Genomic DNA, 16410 nt, shown 5'->3' on the forward strand with positions numbered 1-16410 from the left:
AGCAGGCAGGGAGCACTGTGAGGGTCAGGTTTTTTGGCTTCTCAAGTGCCTTCAACACCATCCAGCCTGCACTGCTGAGAGGGAAGCTGGAGGCAGCCGGTGTGGACAAGAAGCTGACTGCATGGACCATTGACTACCTCACCAACAGACCACAGTATGTGAGGCTCCACGACTGTGTGTCTGATGTGGTTATCTGCAAATGGGGGTGCCGCAGGGCACAGTGCTCTCACCCTTTCTGTTCAGTCTCTACACCCCAGACTTTGTTTACAACAGTGACCACTGCCACCTTCTGAAGTTCTCAGATGATACGGCCATCATCAGATGCGTATTGGATGGGAACGACCAGGAATACAGGGGGGTCATCAGTGACTTAGTCGGCTGGTGTGAGATCAATGCCCTGCAAATCAATGCCAACAAGACAAAGGAGATGGTCATAGACTTCAAGAGGAAGTCCCCCCTGTCACACCGGTGAGAATCCATGGAAAAGAGGTAGAGACAGTGGACTCTTACAGGTACCTTGGTGTTCACCTCAATAATGAACTGGATTGGACTACAAACACAGACGCCCTGTACAAGTAGGGCCAGAGTCGACTCCACCTGCTGAGGAGACTGAGGTCCTTCGGAGTCTGCAGGACCCTGTTAAAGACATTCTACGACTCCATTGTAGCATCTGCCCTCTTCTATGCAGTGGTCTGCTGGGAGAGGGGAAGCACTGACAGGGACAGAAACAGGATCGACAAACTGGTGTGGAGGTCTGGCTTTGTGCTGGGATGTTCTCTGGAATCTGTGGTCGTGGTGGGTGAGAGGAGGATGTTGGCAAAGATGACATCCATCATGGACAACTCTCACCACCCTCTCCATGAGACTGTGAGTGTGCTGAGCAACTACTTCAGTCAGAGACTGAAACACCCTCGCTGCAGGAAGGAGCGCTTTCGCAGGTCATTCATCCCAACAGCAGTTAGACTCTATAACGCATCATGAAGTCATGAGTCACTTAGACACTTTACCTCCACTGTCCCCACTTTATGCACACACAGTGCACTCCCACGCACATATTTATATTACATACATCCAGATATAGTACATATACATATGTGTACTTGTTTATTATCTACATATTTCCACAACCCTTCGCCCATAATGCATACTGTGTATGTGTGCATGTAGATTACCTTCAGCTAACAATGTATATATATATGGTGTCTTTTTTCTTTGATATCTTTATTTTTAAATTGCTGTATATAATGCTACTCTTCTTATTTATATCTCTTTTAAATTGCTGTTTTCCTTCTTTCATCTGTGTCTGATGCACAAATTTCCCCAATGTGGGATCAATATAGTTTTATCTATCTATCTATCTATCTATCTATCTTATACATTTGTTTTATTTTAATACATAATTATTAATTATTTGTAGTCTAATTAATTAATTGTGGTCTTCCTTGTTTTGTCTGTCCATGCTGTCAAGATACCCATCTGAATTCATACTGGTTTCCCCATATGCAGACCTATGTATAGAACACCAGAAGGAGATGTAACATAGAAGACATAGATGAATGTGCCATTGAGCAAGTGGATGTCAGCTTGCCATGTTGACATAATGCTGTGACTGTGTCTTTGAACACTGGGGACCTTGGTCTTCCTCTGTTGGGCTGTTAGCATTCTTCTTTGCATGTTGAAAATGACTCTCTAGCTCTGATCATGAGTTGTTTTGTTTGTTGGCTATTTTGTTTTGCTGTTTCTCTGTTGGTTTAGTTTGTGGCCTACATGAGTAATGCTCCACTTGACTTGCCAAGTCAAACTCCAGCTTGTGTTTGTAGGGGGAGGGGTGTGTTGTGTTTATCTGTTCCCTTTATTGGTAGTAATCCTATTGCTGGAAGTGATGTTGAAATGGAAGGGAATGGGACTGACTTTTAAGGAAACTGTTGGTCCTTTATAGACAACCAGTTGCCCTCCCCCACATCAACTGCATGAAGAGAAGGAGATCTGATTATTCAGGCTCCCATGTGATCCAGAAGACTATGAGTCCCTATACGAGCTACACCCCTTCTGACAACAATGAAAGTGAAAGACAGATTGAGTTAATGTGAATGTAGAAACGTCATGGCAGTCTTTGTAGAAATGTGATTTCTCATGAATCAGAAATTTGAAAGATTTGACCAGATCCTATTACAGGTTTTTTGTTTCTTTTCACACAACTTAAAAGAAAAGTTACAGTCAATAAACAACCCAGCTTTAATTGTTCACAGTTAAAATATATGAAGGTTACTATTGGTATTACAGAAGACCATGCTGACTGTTTGAGACACATTGAGTTTGAAGCAGTGCTGTTTCAGCCATGTTTTGACCTGAGCAACTGAACTGGTGAGCTTAGCTATAAGATCAGCTATGGTTTTTCAATGTACAAATACAACAGCGTTGTCTGCATACATTATTAGGGTTCCAACTTCAGCACAAGCAAATGGAAGGTTGTTGATGTACAGACTCCACGGACCAAGAATGGATCCTTTTGGGACATCAGGGGGGTATATTACGGAGCCAGTTCAACAGAGCCAGGCTCTCTTTGACTGAGCTGGCTTGACAAACCCTGCAGCCGCAGTCAGAGTTAACAGGAAGGTGGTTATCAACTTTCTTTGTTAACCCAGGTTTTCTGCTTCAAACTCTCTGCGTGTTCAAAGAAAATGAGTTAAATGATGCCATTTGACACTTAAAAATAATCGATTGCGTGATGCCTACTTCTGCCCTTTGAAGAATATTAGAAAGCATAACGCACAAAGAAACACTGTTGCTTTAATAAACGCGGGAGCTGACAGAAAATGACGTATGTTGAATGCACAAGTTCATATACAGTAGTTGATCTATTTAGGCAATATATCACTCCATTATTTCTAACATATCAGCTGCACATTTTGCAGCTCTGAAACTTCAAACTTGATGCAGCAGATTTTAGGTCTGACACTGTCCTGTAATGAAGGAGACATATCAATCACTTTAGTTTTTAGAGAAATCAAAGTCAGGATTGAATAATATCTGTGATAAATATTAAGAGACTAATATATCAGCTGTAATATAACATTAGTGTTTAAACAGACTTCAGCACATCAGAACTAAGTATATAAATAGAAGTGGTAACGGTATGCATGATTTGTAGGAATTATATCGCATTTATTGTGAAATTAACATCATCCTGATTAAAAATATATAGTGACCTGTTAATGTCTAATGTGATCTGTGGTTTCATAAAAATTTTTGATTCACTGTGGACAAGTTGACCAGCAAACACCACAGAAACATTCAGTAGTTCAGTGAGACGTGAATAAGGTAAAAAAATAGTCTGTTTTAGATTTTCTGCATCACTGATAAAATGCAGGCTCCTGTGGGGAAAAATAAAGCTTTGTAATGCATATAGGTATACTGTAAATGCGCAACTTTGTTGGAAGGCATTTATGTAACATTACGGCTCAAGTTGTATGAAGGGTATTATAAACATTTTCAATTCATGCTGACACTGATTATCGAGTGACACTCCTCAAAGAAGCTGTGAATGACGCTTTTCAGCTGATTTCAAGCTGAAACTCTGAACATAAACTGCTCCCGACAAGGTTAAGTTTGACATGTAAGTTACCATAGCAATCAAGCCAGGTCAAAAGAGAGCCACCTTCGTAGTACAGGAAACCCTTGCTTTAGACTCCACAGACCTCGCTAAGGCACTAATCTCGCTTCGCAGTATACCCCCCAGGAGGGAGCTGTAATGGCTTAGATTGTTGATTATTTATGGAGACAAGACTAGTTAAGACTGGTTAGTAAGGTATGATTCCACCATTTTTACTTCACCATTAGAGAAGTTTGGATAGTGAGGAAAACTTTATGTTTTTTTCCTGTTATTTAACAATTTGTAAATAACACATTTAGACAATATGGACATACAGACAAATACAAAAAGGCGACAATAGATGGACAGATGTTTACTAATTTGCAAAACATTAAAGGGCACCGATACTTATCGGTGTTCTTTAAACAGGCGGATAGCATGTGGAGAGAAAATTTTAAAAAGAAATAAAATAATTTAAAAATAAAATAATTACACGGAAAATAAAGAAGATGATCAGGAGATGGTGAAACAAATAGCGAGAGGGAGGGAAGAAATAAGTCTAAATAAACAGGGGTTGTGATCTGTCTGGTTTTCAGCTGAGCTTTGCAGGATGGCTTTGGTATAGTACTGTCAATTTTTTCTATTCATACATATACAAATACACACTACCACATACACATACCCTGGTTACATGCTTACATTTACATCCATACTTAAATGTAGCATTAGCTCACTGGCAGTAGGACTGATCTAAACATTTATGAAAATATTCTATTGAACTGCTTAACCTGGTTTCTTCTGAAAAGCTGATTGGTGTTGTTGTTAATTGTTGCATTGTTGGATCTTACCAATGTGAGATTTTATTCTTACTTTTCCGGTTTAGTATTGTTTTCTTGGGCCACAAATATGGGTTTTTGGATTTATATTAAACAGGGGTTGAGTATATCCAGATAGCTTTAATGTCATGAGAGGTCAGCAGGGTAGGCTGGGATGGGGCTGTACTAAAATATGCAAAAATAGGAGGTTCAAAAGAAGCAGGTCAGTAGGTCATTAACAGTTAATTCGGGTGATTCCTTTAATCCAAAATCAAAGAGGAGAAGAATTTTTAAAAAAAAAAACTATTTTCTTTAAACTTTCCCTTTGGTGATGGTAGCATGACAATTTGTTTTGTTTTTTTTCACTCCAATTTAAATGTATTTTGCCAGTAACTGTTGTGAAAGTGTTTCTTTTTTGCTCTGATGATCTCTGTGCGATGGTGACTTAGCTGGGATCTAGAGCTTCTCCACCTTAACTGAGAGTTTGCAGGATGATGCAAGTCTCTAAGAATGACCTGCATTTTGTTGTTGCAGCAGGGGGTGAGCAGTATCCATGGAGGGGAGCTTTTCTAGCTCTGCAAACCATAGCTTATTTGACATCCCTTTTTCTCTCAGCTTAGCATATGGAATATTTAGTCAAAGCACTGCAGAGCCAAGCAAAATATATCATAGATGATTGAATTTTCTTCCTCATGCTCTTCCTCCTCTTACTCCTCCTCTCCCTTCAGCCAGGCTGGGAGAGGAGTTTTCACGAGGAGCACTGCTGCTGCACGTGCCACCTAATATTTCATTACTTAGAGTGTTGCAGCAGGCAGGCATATAGGCTACAGCAACAACACAGCAATTCCATTTCATCACAGTCCCCTGGAGATTTATCCCTGTGTTCATATAGAAAGTGTATTGTGCGTGAGTGTGTGTGTGTGTGTGTGTGTGTGTGTGTGTGTGTGTGTGTGTGTGTGTGTGTGTGTGTGTGTGTGTAGCCTATTTCTTTTTTCTGCATGCTGCTCCACATGCACGCTCTGACAGTGTGGAAGACTGTGCATGTGTGTATGCAGACAACAGGAAAATGCCAGGTCAAAGTGAGTGGGAGGAGAGTGATTACAGACTTACTGTTCTCCATGGGTGTGTGTGTGTGAGTGTGGTCTATATCTTTTATAAGATCTTTGATAAGTATTCTAAGTGTGTGGGTGTTTCATGAGAAATCTGTATGTGACTACTAAACTCTAGTAAAGCAGCAAATTTTACTGATCTGATCTTGAGCTATATGTAGCAGAAAATCATCATTCAAAGATAATAACCTTTAGACACTCCTCAGTTTCTGTGTAAGCTGTGTAAACTACCATATATGACACTTCAGCTATTTAGAATCACAATCACCTTTATAAAGTCAGACATTAGTGGAAACGTGTAGAGTGCAAACAGTCTAAGAATAAACACTGAATGATAAACAGATTAGACATGAGGTAAGTGGATATGATAGTATATATACTATGCACAGCATGCAACATGCTTGGATTATGTCTATTATACACATATGTATATTATTATGACATATTTACATGTTTACAGTGTGCATATAAACTAGGGTTGGGCTGGTTTGACAGGACAGGAAGGTTCTACAGCGGGTGATTAAAACTGCCCAGAGCATCACTGGTTCCCATCTACAGAGCATCAGTGACCTCAGTGAAGTGAGGATCCCAAAGGATACTGAAAGACAGCAGCAACCCTAGCCAGTCTGTTTACCCTGCTGCCATCTCGAAAAAGATACAGAAACATCTGCTGCAGAACCACCAGACTACAGAGCAGCTTCTTTCCCCAGACTGTGAGGCTCCTCAACTCCCCCTCCACACCAAAAGATGTAGCAGGATTTAGGATCACCTTTAAATTTCAATTCTTCTAAAACTACGTTTAAGAAAAAATGACAATAAACTTAAACTTACTTACCTTACCTTATATTGTAATGGACACTGACGAGAGTATGTCTTGAAGTGGCTGAGTTTATTATCTCATTCAGCAGCCCGTACGAACACACTGCAGTGAAGAAAAAGCGTCCCACAGAGAACCGCTCAGAACTAGCTTCCTGTAACAACATACACACTCTACTGAACTCGTGTCCAGCCCCCTCTTCCCCCACAAATCGCACTCATGCGCGCACACTGACACATCATGCACGTTGGTGAATGGCAGAGAGACAGGAGATGATGGCTGGCCACACCACAGGGTCGCTACAATATTAAGACTCACACCAGACTGGACCGGTTTACCAAATTTATCCAAAAAAGACTTGATGCAGCAGCTGCTTCTGAGTGGAGCATAATGAGACATAATATCTAATTTCGGACACAGCTGTGTCCAGACTGGGGTATTGTATTATTATATTGTATTATTGTGCACTACATCAGTATGTGTAGGTCTGCTATCGCTCATTATACAACAGTTAGTTCCGACCAAGCAATTTAATTGGTCGAAAGGCATTCCATGAGTGCTGATATAGGAGTACAACATAACTGGTACTGTTAAGTTTTAACTTTGCATGTATTACTCCACAGTTGTTCAAAATCCGTTAATTAGTGTAAGAGTGAAAGTGGGATATGTTTATAGTAGGGTGTAAGCATAGGTTCAAACAGCTAGCTGGTGATATTCACATAGCTGTCAGTTGGTCAGGTTGAGGGAGGAGAGAAAGAAGAGAGGTAAGAGAGAGATGGGGGGGCGACAAAGGACGGGAATTTTGAAGTGTGGCTTGAGCTGACTTTACATGCACTGGAGTTACTAAAGGTTATGAGGATGCCCCTACACTTCCTCATAACTTTTAGTAACTACAGCAGGCAGCTGTCATGGACTGGTTTTGGTAAGCCGCCGTTCATTTCGGGTAAACGACTATTACAGATGTTACAAGGATGTGCAGTGAGACAGGGACATACTCGTCTGACACTATCCACAGCCTGAGCGACACTGACACACACATGCTGTCTGAAACGGGACTCAAGGTGACGGAGATCACGGCAGTGAGCGGACACACTGGAACGACGAACTGTCTGATCAAACTGAGTCATCTGAATCACACTGGCCTCCAAAGTGTGTGTTAACACTCTGATTTCACTGAAAACACAGATAAATATTCATGATACTATGCAGCTGCTCTGTGCATAACATGAAGACCGAGCTAACACAGATTAGCAAGCAGCGTGCAGGAAACTATGTATGTGTTGCTAGGCAACAGCTGTCACGTCAAGTGGTTGTGGAACTATTTGTGTCAGCCGAGCCAAAAAAATCATGAATTAAGCAAACAAATCATAATTTGTCGCTTGTTACTATTAAGAAATAAAAAACAAAAAAAAATAAAAGATGCTTGTAGAACTGTTGTATAAAAGCAATATCATACTCAAGGTTGTGTGTTGACTCAAACCAGACTGGCCTGCGGCCTCGTGCCTACGACCAAATCACAGCCGTGATGATATACAAGCACAACATCACTCCCTCTTGTGTGATGTTGCTTAAATATACTTTTGTGTGAGTAAAAGAAATATGCATCTTTTCAGGCGCACAGACTTGAAATTAGGCCTACCAGTAACTTCCTTGGAGGGTTCCCCTGTAGCTGGAGACAGTTTGCATTCTTGGTAACCCCTGTCACATGCCAAATTCTTCACAGCAAGCCTGATGACTCTTGTGTTACAATTTTTCTTCATGTTTGTAGGAGTAGGCTACTTTGCTAGAAAATGCGAATGAAGCGATAGTTGATGTCGTAGATCTGCCTTGGAAGCGCCATTTTGAATGATTTTGTCACTACCATGCTTGACTGTAGGATACTTAAGCTGGTGCAGTCTATTTCTGCTATTTCATCAGAATCATTTTGCAATCCAGTTACTCTTAGTTCTATATTAGGGTTTTGGATATAGAAATTTCACAAGAGGCCTAGTCTTTTAGTGTATTGAAAATAGTTCTAGAACAGCGCACCTTAACAGCAGGAAAACAGACCCAGACCAGTCTTTTAGAAGTGACCTTTAAGATGGTACAGTATTCCCTGCTGTGCTAAACACTGTCTCTGATGGAATGCTAGTTGAGCAAACGCATAAGTCTTATTGACAGGTTATGTACCCCAGTCTTTTAAAGTAGCTGTCATTAAACCTCTTCTAAAGAAGCCCACTCTCGATCCTGAGATTTTAGCTAACTATAGACCGATATCTAATCTCCCCTTTATTTCTAAAATCCTTGAGAGAGTGGTTGCTCATCAGCTCTGTGACTTTCTCCAAGACAACAGTTTATTCGAGGACTTTCAGTCAGGCTTTAGAGTTCATCATAGCACAGAGACGGCACTAGTAAAAATTAATAACGACTTATTTATCGCTTCTGACACAGGTCTGGTCTCTGTTTCAATCCTATTAGATCTCAGTGCTGCATTTGACACCATTGACCATCAAATCTTACTGCACAGACTTGAAACCTCAATTGGCCTTAAAGGAACGTCACTAGCCTGGTTTAAGTCATACTTATCAGATCGTTCCCAATTTGTTCACATCAATGATCAACCCTCCGCACATACAAAGGTCTGCTTTGGAGTGCCACAAGGTTCAGTGCTTGGACCAATCCTTTTCACTTTATATATGCTTCCTCTAGGCAACATAATTAGAAAACATTCCTTAAATTTCCATTGTTATGCTGATGATACGCAATTATATCTATCTATGAAACCAGATGAAACTGATCAGCTATCTAGACTTCAAACATGTCTTAAGGATGTAAAAGCCTGGATGAGCCGTAATTTCCTGATGTTGAATTCAGACAAAACTGAAGTTATTGTTCTTGGCCCAAAACACCTCAGAAGCTCCTTTTCCAACAATGTAATTTCTCTAGATGGCATTACCTTGGCCTCTAGCACAACTGTAAGGAACCTCTGAGTTTTATTTGACCAGGATTTATCCTTTGCCTCCCATATAAAACAAACTTCAAGGACGGCTTTCTTTCACTTGCGTAACATCGCAAAAATTAGACATATCCTATCCCAAACAGATGCTGAAAAATTAGTACATGCATTTGTCACCTCTAGGCTGGATTACTGTAATTCCCTATTATTTGGTTGCCCCAACAAATCTCTTAAGTCTCTCCAACTGGTGCAGAACACTGCTGCTCGTGTTTTAACGGGAAGCAAGAAAAGGGATCATATTTCTCCTGTTTTAGCTTCTCTGCACTGGCTCCCTGTGAAATCCAGGATTGAATTTAAAATCCTCCTCCTTATTTACAAAGCTCTAAATAGTCAGGCTCCGTCTTATCTGTCACAGCTCATAGTTCCTTACCAACCCTCAAGATCACTGCGCTCTGAAAACGCAGGGTTACTTGTGGTTCCCAAAATTTCCAAAAGTAGGTTAGGAACCAGAGCCTTCAGCTACCACGCTCCTCTCCTATGGAACCATCTTCCATTTTCGGTCAGGGAGGCAGACACCGTTTCAACTTTTAAGGGTAGACTTAAGACCTTCCTCTTTGATAAAGCTTATAATTAGGGCTGGCTCAGGCTGCCTGGACCAGCCCATAGTTAGGCTGACATAGGTTTAACCTGCCGGGGGACTTCCCCTGATACGCTGAGCTCCTTTCCTTCTCTCAATGCCGCCATCAGAAATCATGCATGTCTGTTTACTGCATTGCCATGTGCAAGCTTAGCTTAGCTCTGTGATAGCCATGTGGTACTCTCACTACCTGGGGCTCGCGATTACAGAGCCTGGGTCTGTTGAACTGCACTACGCTAATCCTGTTGCCTCTCGGGAGCGTTCCTGCTCCCTTGTTTCCTAGTTTCCCTGCATCCTGGCCGTAACCTTGACTGTGCCTGACCGTGGTGATAGCTGTGCTGATGCTGCGACCCTGCCTTTGGTTGTGCTCGTGCTGTGGCTGTACTGATTCTGTGCCCCCCGCTCGCCCTGATCGTGGTCTGGTCCTGGTTGCGCCGATGCTGTGATCTTGCCTTTGGACAACTCCCTTTCAACATATGCATGAGACTGTTATCATCTCTCTCAACATCATCATAGAGAGCAATTACTAATTTCACACCTACCATTATTGTAATATGACATGCATCTGTTTCTATTATTGCTGTGCCCCCCCCCCTCCCCCTCTCTCTTTCTCTTTCCTTTTTTGCCATGATTGTATTTCATTTGCTATTTACGACATCTATTGCTCGTCTGTCCGTCCTGGAAGAGGGATCCCTCACTATCCTCTACCGCTCTTCCTGAGGTTTCTTCCTCTTTTTTTTCCCCGTTACAGGGGTTCTTTTTGGGGAGTTTTTCCTTGGGTGATGTGAGGGTCTAAGGGCAGAGGGATGTCGTACACTGTAAAGCCCTCTGAGGCAAACCATGTTTTGTGATAATGGGCTATATAAATAAAACTGACTTGACTTGACTTGATAAGTATTTGCAGACTACATTTCACAACAAATACCACTCAAAAGGGTTTGACCTCTCCGTCTGTAGATTTCCACCTCGGCCAGAATTTTTCCCAAAGTTTTTCTTCAGCAGCGAGTTGAACGACAGCTATTCAAGTGTGTTAAAATACACCATCTCCTCAGCAATATATTTGGTAACAGCTTCAGTGCACTCCTTCCATCTGGCACTCTTTTATATTTTATGCTCCTTCAATGGTTGATTGGGATGAAGTGGAAGACTGTCCTCCTTTAACTGTGGGGCCCATGTGTGCTGCAATGGAGGCATGCTATTTTTGCAGATGGGCATGTAAATAGGATGTATTACCCCTTTGGCCATGACAAGTTCCTGCAGAGTTTACACATGGCCGCATCTGTGTTTTTCAGCTCACTTTTGTTGTTGGCTTCAAATCCAAAATGTTGGATATTGAAGCAATTTTGGTTTTCTTTGAGACCAAGATAGCCATGTTTCTTGTCTTCGTCAGCCCGATAACACATGAATTTTCAGTAAACAACTTATGATGTGCACATCTTCCTCTAAAATTTGATCTCTTGCAGTTTGGTGCTTGGCAGTGATTGGCAGTAATTTGCCACAGTCTGTCACACACTCATGGCTCAGCACCATTTAAAAAAATTTATTTTCAAATTTATAAACATAATATTATTTTAATCACGTTGTCATATTGCTTATTACTAATGTGACATGAGCTTGATTTAGCGCTGTGAGGCCATCTGCACAGATTGCTGATGTCTGTTGCTTTTTTTTTTTTTTTAACCATAACTTGTTCTAATCACAAACACCGGTTAAGCCTGTTTGCATGAAGTTAAACCTCCAAAACTCACTGCACAGGACCGGACCAGCAAAACATGAAATCGACGCAACTCTAATTTAAACAACAACAGCAAAGATAAAAGGCCTAATTTACTGGTAAAGTGTGTGCTCTGTGTTACTTCCCAAGTTCCTCAAGATATGTACGTATATATATATACTGTATATATATATATATATATATATATATATATATATATATATATATTTATATATATATACTGTATATATATATATATATGTTGTTTCATTCTACTTCATGTAAAGCAGGCACTGAAGATTTAACAGTAATATTCAGTAACAACAACAACAACAATAATAATAACAGCAGTATTTCAGTGACCACAAAAAATTCTCCAGCAGCTGCTGGGAGCAAAAGTTTCCAGAGTGCATCTGGACAGTTATAGAGTACATTAGCCTATTACTGCACAGGCAAATACATGCACCTGCATGATTTCTTAATTGTGATTATTCATTAATAAAATAAAAAAGGATGCACCACAAGTAATTATTTGTCCATATTGGTCAGCTAATCTAATTTCAGCTGTCTAACGTACTAACTGGGTAGAGCAACAAAACAGCCTTTTTTATGTTATAAAAGAAGACATAACTCTGTATTTGGATCTCCTTTCCTCCTTTATATTATATTTATATATATATATATATATATATATATATATATATATATATATATTATTATTATAAATTGCACACCTGAAGGTTTAGACCTTTTTGTATGAAAAAAAAATGTAAACACAGATAACTTATAACCTGCCTTTGACATGTGTCAGTGTCATTTGACACATCAGTTACTCACCCTAGACTTCCATTTTCAATATGCAGTGCTGTCAGTGCTCACAGTGCAGGCTAGTCAAGGCCAGGTCAACCACAGGGGCGCTGAGTTTATGATTATTTCTTTCTTTATGTGTCCATTTGTTATTTTCAAGGTGGAATATGATGAAAGGGAGCTAAAGGACGAGGCAAATTATTACTGTTTTTTGGGGGGGTTCTGAGCAGGACCGCCTATATTGCCTATGCCAAGAGCCGGCCCTGAAAGGCCTCATAGGAAAAAAAATGCATGTTTTAATTGCTGCACTTGTTTTGTCTCTACAGGGCTGCCAGAGCATATGGAGAATACCTGTCCAATACTAATCAAGAGAACCACAAAAAAGCAGGTAGGTAACACATTAAATTAATCATTTAATCATTTGTCAACAGCATCCAGAAGCAGGGCCGACTTCTCTGGGCTTGAGCTCATCTGAGATGGACTGACACAAAGTGGAAAAGTGTGCTGTGGTCTGACGAGTCCACATTTCAGATTGTTTTTGGAAATCATGGATGTTGTGTCCTCTGGGCTAAAGAGGAAAAGGACCATCCAGATTGTTACTATCTCAAAGTTCAAAGCATTGGTGATGGTATGGTGGGGTGTTAATGCCCAAGGCATCATGGGTAACTTGCACATCTGTGAAGGCACCATGAATGTTGAAAGGTATATACAGCTTTTGGAGCAACATATGCTGTGTGGCTCCAAGACTTTTAACTGTAACATAGTATTTTCACACTGCAATATAGTGTCGGAAAATGCTGGACAAGGCTTTCCATAATGAATTAAAACTATTCCCTGTATCTGATTTATTAAATTTTTAAAAAAATGCCTGAACACCAATCAAGCTGTGCAGGGGGCCATCAAACATTTGTGCCCAGGGGTTTGTATTTCCAATGGGATCACCCTGATTAGCAGATTTGCTTACTAGGGGAAGGACATTTATACAAATCCTTTGTGTGCTGTGGTGAACTTTGAGTTGAAGCTTCCTAGCAGATTAGTGGGATCACAGGACCACACCTCAACCATAAATACCCACTGGCATAAATACCCACTTAACCTTAACTTCCTGTACTAGTACCGATCAGGCCATGGACACCATCTAACATTGGGGAATTACCTTTCCTGAGGGAATCAAGATGACCACTTACAAAGTTGGGGTGAGCCCACGCAAGCAAACCCTTGAACAGAAGACAAAAACTTGTCCGCCACCTCCGTGCCTGAAACCCCGCTTTCTGCAATTAAAAAGCCATCCACGAAGCCGATGAATCCAGCAAGCCTCAACAAATTCTTCTCTGTGATCCCTATCCCGCCCAGTTCATCCCTCCTCAACATTCAAGACCAGTATAATTCTCCTGACAAAACCCCAGCATCTCCTAGTCCACCACCCTCATCAGAAAAAAGAGGATAAAGCAATTCATCACAGTCAATGGCCATTGCCGCAGTTCTCTGACTCCATCAAAGAGAAATCAAAACTCCTGCTATTGTCCCAACCACTCCACCCTCACAATTTGCAGCATCAACACAATCCAGCAAGGTCCCCCAATAACCAGCTCTCATCAAAAATTGGTGACTGGACTATAACCACTCTTAAAAAAACACCAAAGGATAAAGGAATTCACAGGATAAACACAGCAACTCTTTTAACACTCTTACGTCAGCCTGGCGCTCCCACCATAAACCCCTACGGAACACCAGCACCCCTCCAGAACATGTCATTACATACACAGCAGTCAGTTTGGTTTGATCATTTCGCACCATAATGCCAGTGCTCCCCACTGCCCACTCCCTGCAACCGTAGTCGCTCACTCTAGTCAGGCTCCCTAACAGCAGAATGCCAGGTTCTTCATGTCCCGGCTTCACCGGCCTCTGCACTTCATGTCAGCTGGAACCATCAGCTCTGTGATGCCAGCACCCTGCTGTCCTTCACAATCCTTGCAGCAGCAAGTTCCTTCCATACATGTAGCCTATAGTGGGCAACTATTCTCCCTGTCTTGCCCTGTCATCCTCTGTCCACTTTCAGTTTCCATCAGTTTACAAAAAACAAATCATCAGCGGTAATAACATAGATCTAGAACTCCTTATCTTGCCCTCCTCCATTAACCACATGTCAACAGATTCCAAAAAGGATTTTTTTGAGAGTTCTTAGGTTTACAAAGTATTAAAATGGCTATGAGAAATTATAAAGTTTTTTAATTATCAATTGTCTGTTTACATCTCCAACACAATGGCAGATAGTTTGTGCTGCATTGTGGGTAAAGTGGTATGTAAGTGTAGGTAAATGACTAGAGTCAAAGACCATCCTAGCTGCTAGGATAATTCATACAATGTCAAATGCCATGGACTTGTGCTAATAATGTTAGCATGTCGGTTGTGAGTATAAATACTCACAACTGTATTTGCCATGTTCATACGCAATGGCATAGGCTCTGCATACAGGAGCGAACACACAGAGTGAATGGATGAATAATGGGTTTAATGGTTGTTGGTGGGGAGGAATGGGAATGTAGGGAAGGTGGATTCCAGAAGCCGAGCTGGCAGGGGAGGCTGGTGAGGCTGGTGAGGCTGGGGAATGGTGGAGTCCAGAGTGGTGAGGGAAGTGAGTGGCAGAACGCTGAGGAGAGAAGCAGGGCTGTGGGGCGCTGGAGCTCACTGGAGAAGCCACTGGAAAAACACACACAAAAGCAGTCAACACAAACGTTCTAGGTTCCAGGAGAAACAACACAGTTTGCAAAAAATGAAGTTACAAAAACTGGAGCCGCTGATCTAACCACGAATTAGGCTGAACAATTTGGCACCGAAGTCGAGTGAGAATATATGCCAGGGTTAATTGCAGATGAGAAGCGGGTGAGGAAGTGCGTGTGAGCTCCAGCACCCAGAAGCCACACCCAGCCCCTGCAACACAGCCACAGAAAAGGGAGACCTGCCATAAGCACAAAAAAAAGTCCCAGGAATTCCACCCAAAAACCATAACCACCCAAAAGCCAAAACCACCACATTATCTCGATTTAACTTGAGAAAAATTGTTGTGTCATCCAGTCTTTAATTCGTTGAATAAACTTACACAAAGATCCAACAGGCGCATAGTCACCTGGTGTAAGCAAAATGTAGATTTGCATATCATCTGCATCACTGTGGTGAGCTACTTTGTTATGTCATATAATTTGACCTAAATGAAGCATATAGAAGTCAAATGTCCAAAAATGAAGCCTTGTGGGACCCTGCAGGTCATGGCCATCTGCTTGGACAAACAGTTACCAATTGAGATATAGTACTTTCTGTCATGTAAATATGACTTGAGGACAGTTACTGAGAGTCCCACCCAGATTTCTAATATTTACAATAGAATTACATGGTCCACAGTGTCAAAAGTGGCACTAAGAGCCACCAATACTAAAACAAAGTCTTGTTTAAGAGGATGTCATGTAGCGCCTTGATGAGGGAAGTCTTGGTGCTTTGATGACAGCTAAATCCCAATTGAAAGTTAGTAAAAAAAATCTATTTTTTGATTAACAACTCAATGACCTTGCCCAAAAACAGTAGGTTTTGACATAGACAGATAATTATTTAGGACAGTAGCATCAAGACTCTAAAAGAGGCTTAATTACTTCAGTTTTCAAAGCTTTTGGATAAAGGCCAGATTAGGGAGTATTGTACCCCTAGAGGGTAAAACATCCAGGCAACAGGTAGATGAATTAAGTTTGGTGATGTCATCGAGAGGTGGAATCTGCACAGTAGTAATATCTGCGGTGGAGGAGTTCCCGCCAAAACACCTGTCAGACCAATCGTGATCAGCTCCATTGAATGCAAATGCACATATTGGCTGTCACAGCTGAGTCATGGCGGAAAATTCCAATTTTTGGATAATTTATTTACTCATCAAAACACTTGAACAAACATCAGGGTGATGAGAACTACCTTCAGTGACCATCTTTGGAAAATAATGTA

At 41.2% G+C, this 16410-nt stretch overlaps 1 protein-coding gene across 1 annotated transcript in view; it reads left to right on the plus strand.

Moving 5' to 3' along the window:
• LOC121945001 (NMDA receptor synaptonuclear signaling and neuronal migration factor) overlaps window positions 1–16410 on the plus strand; it is a 147217-nt gene that overhangs the window by 15944 nt on the left and 114863 nt on the right. Inside the window, exon 2 of the mRNA XM_088077245.1 lies at window positions 12753–12814. Coding sequence (XP_087933371.1) covers window positions 12753–12814 — 62 coding nt within the window. The remainder of the gene's footprint in view (window positions 1–12752; window positions 12815–16410) is intronic.

The sequence above is a fragment of the Plectropomus leopardus genome, chromosome 4 (assembly GCF_026936395.1).
Source record: "Plectropomus leopardus strain MGB_pleo_1.0 chromosome 4, ASM2693639v1, whole genome shotgun sequence".
NCBI classification, from domain to species: domain Eukaryota; kingdom Metazoa; phylum Chordata; class Actinopteri; order Perciformes; family Serranidae; genus Plectropomus; species Plectropomus leopardus.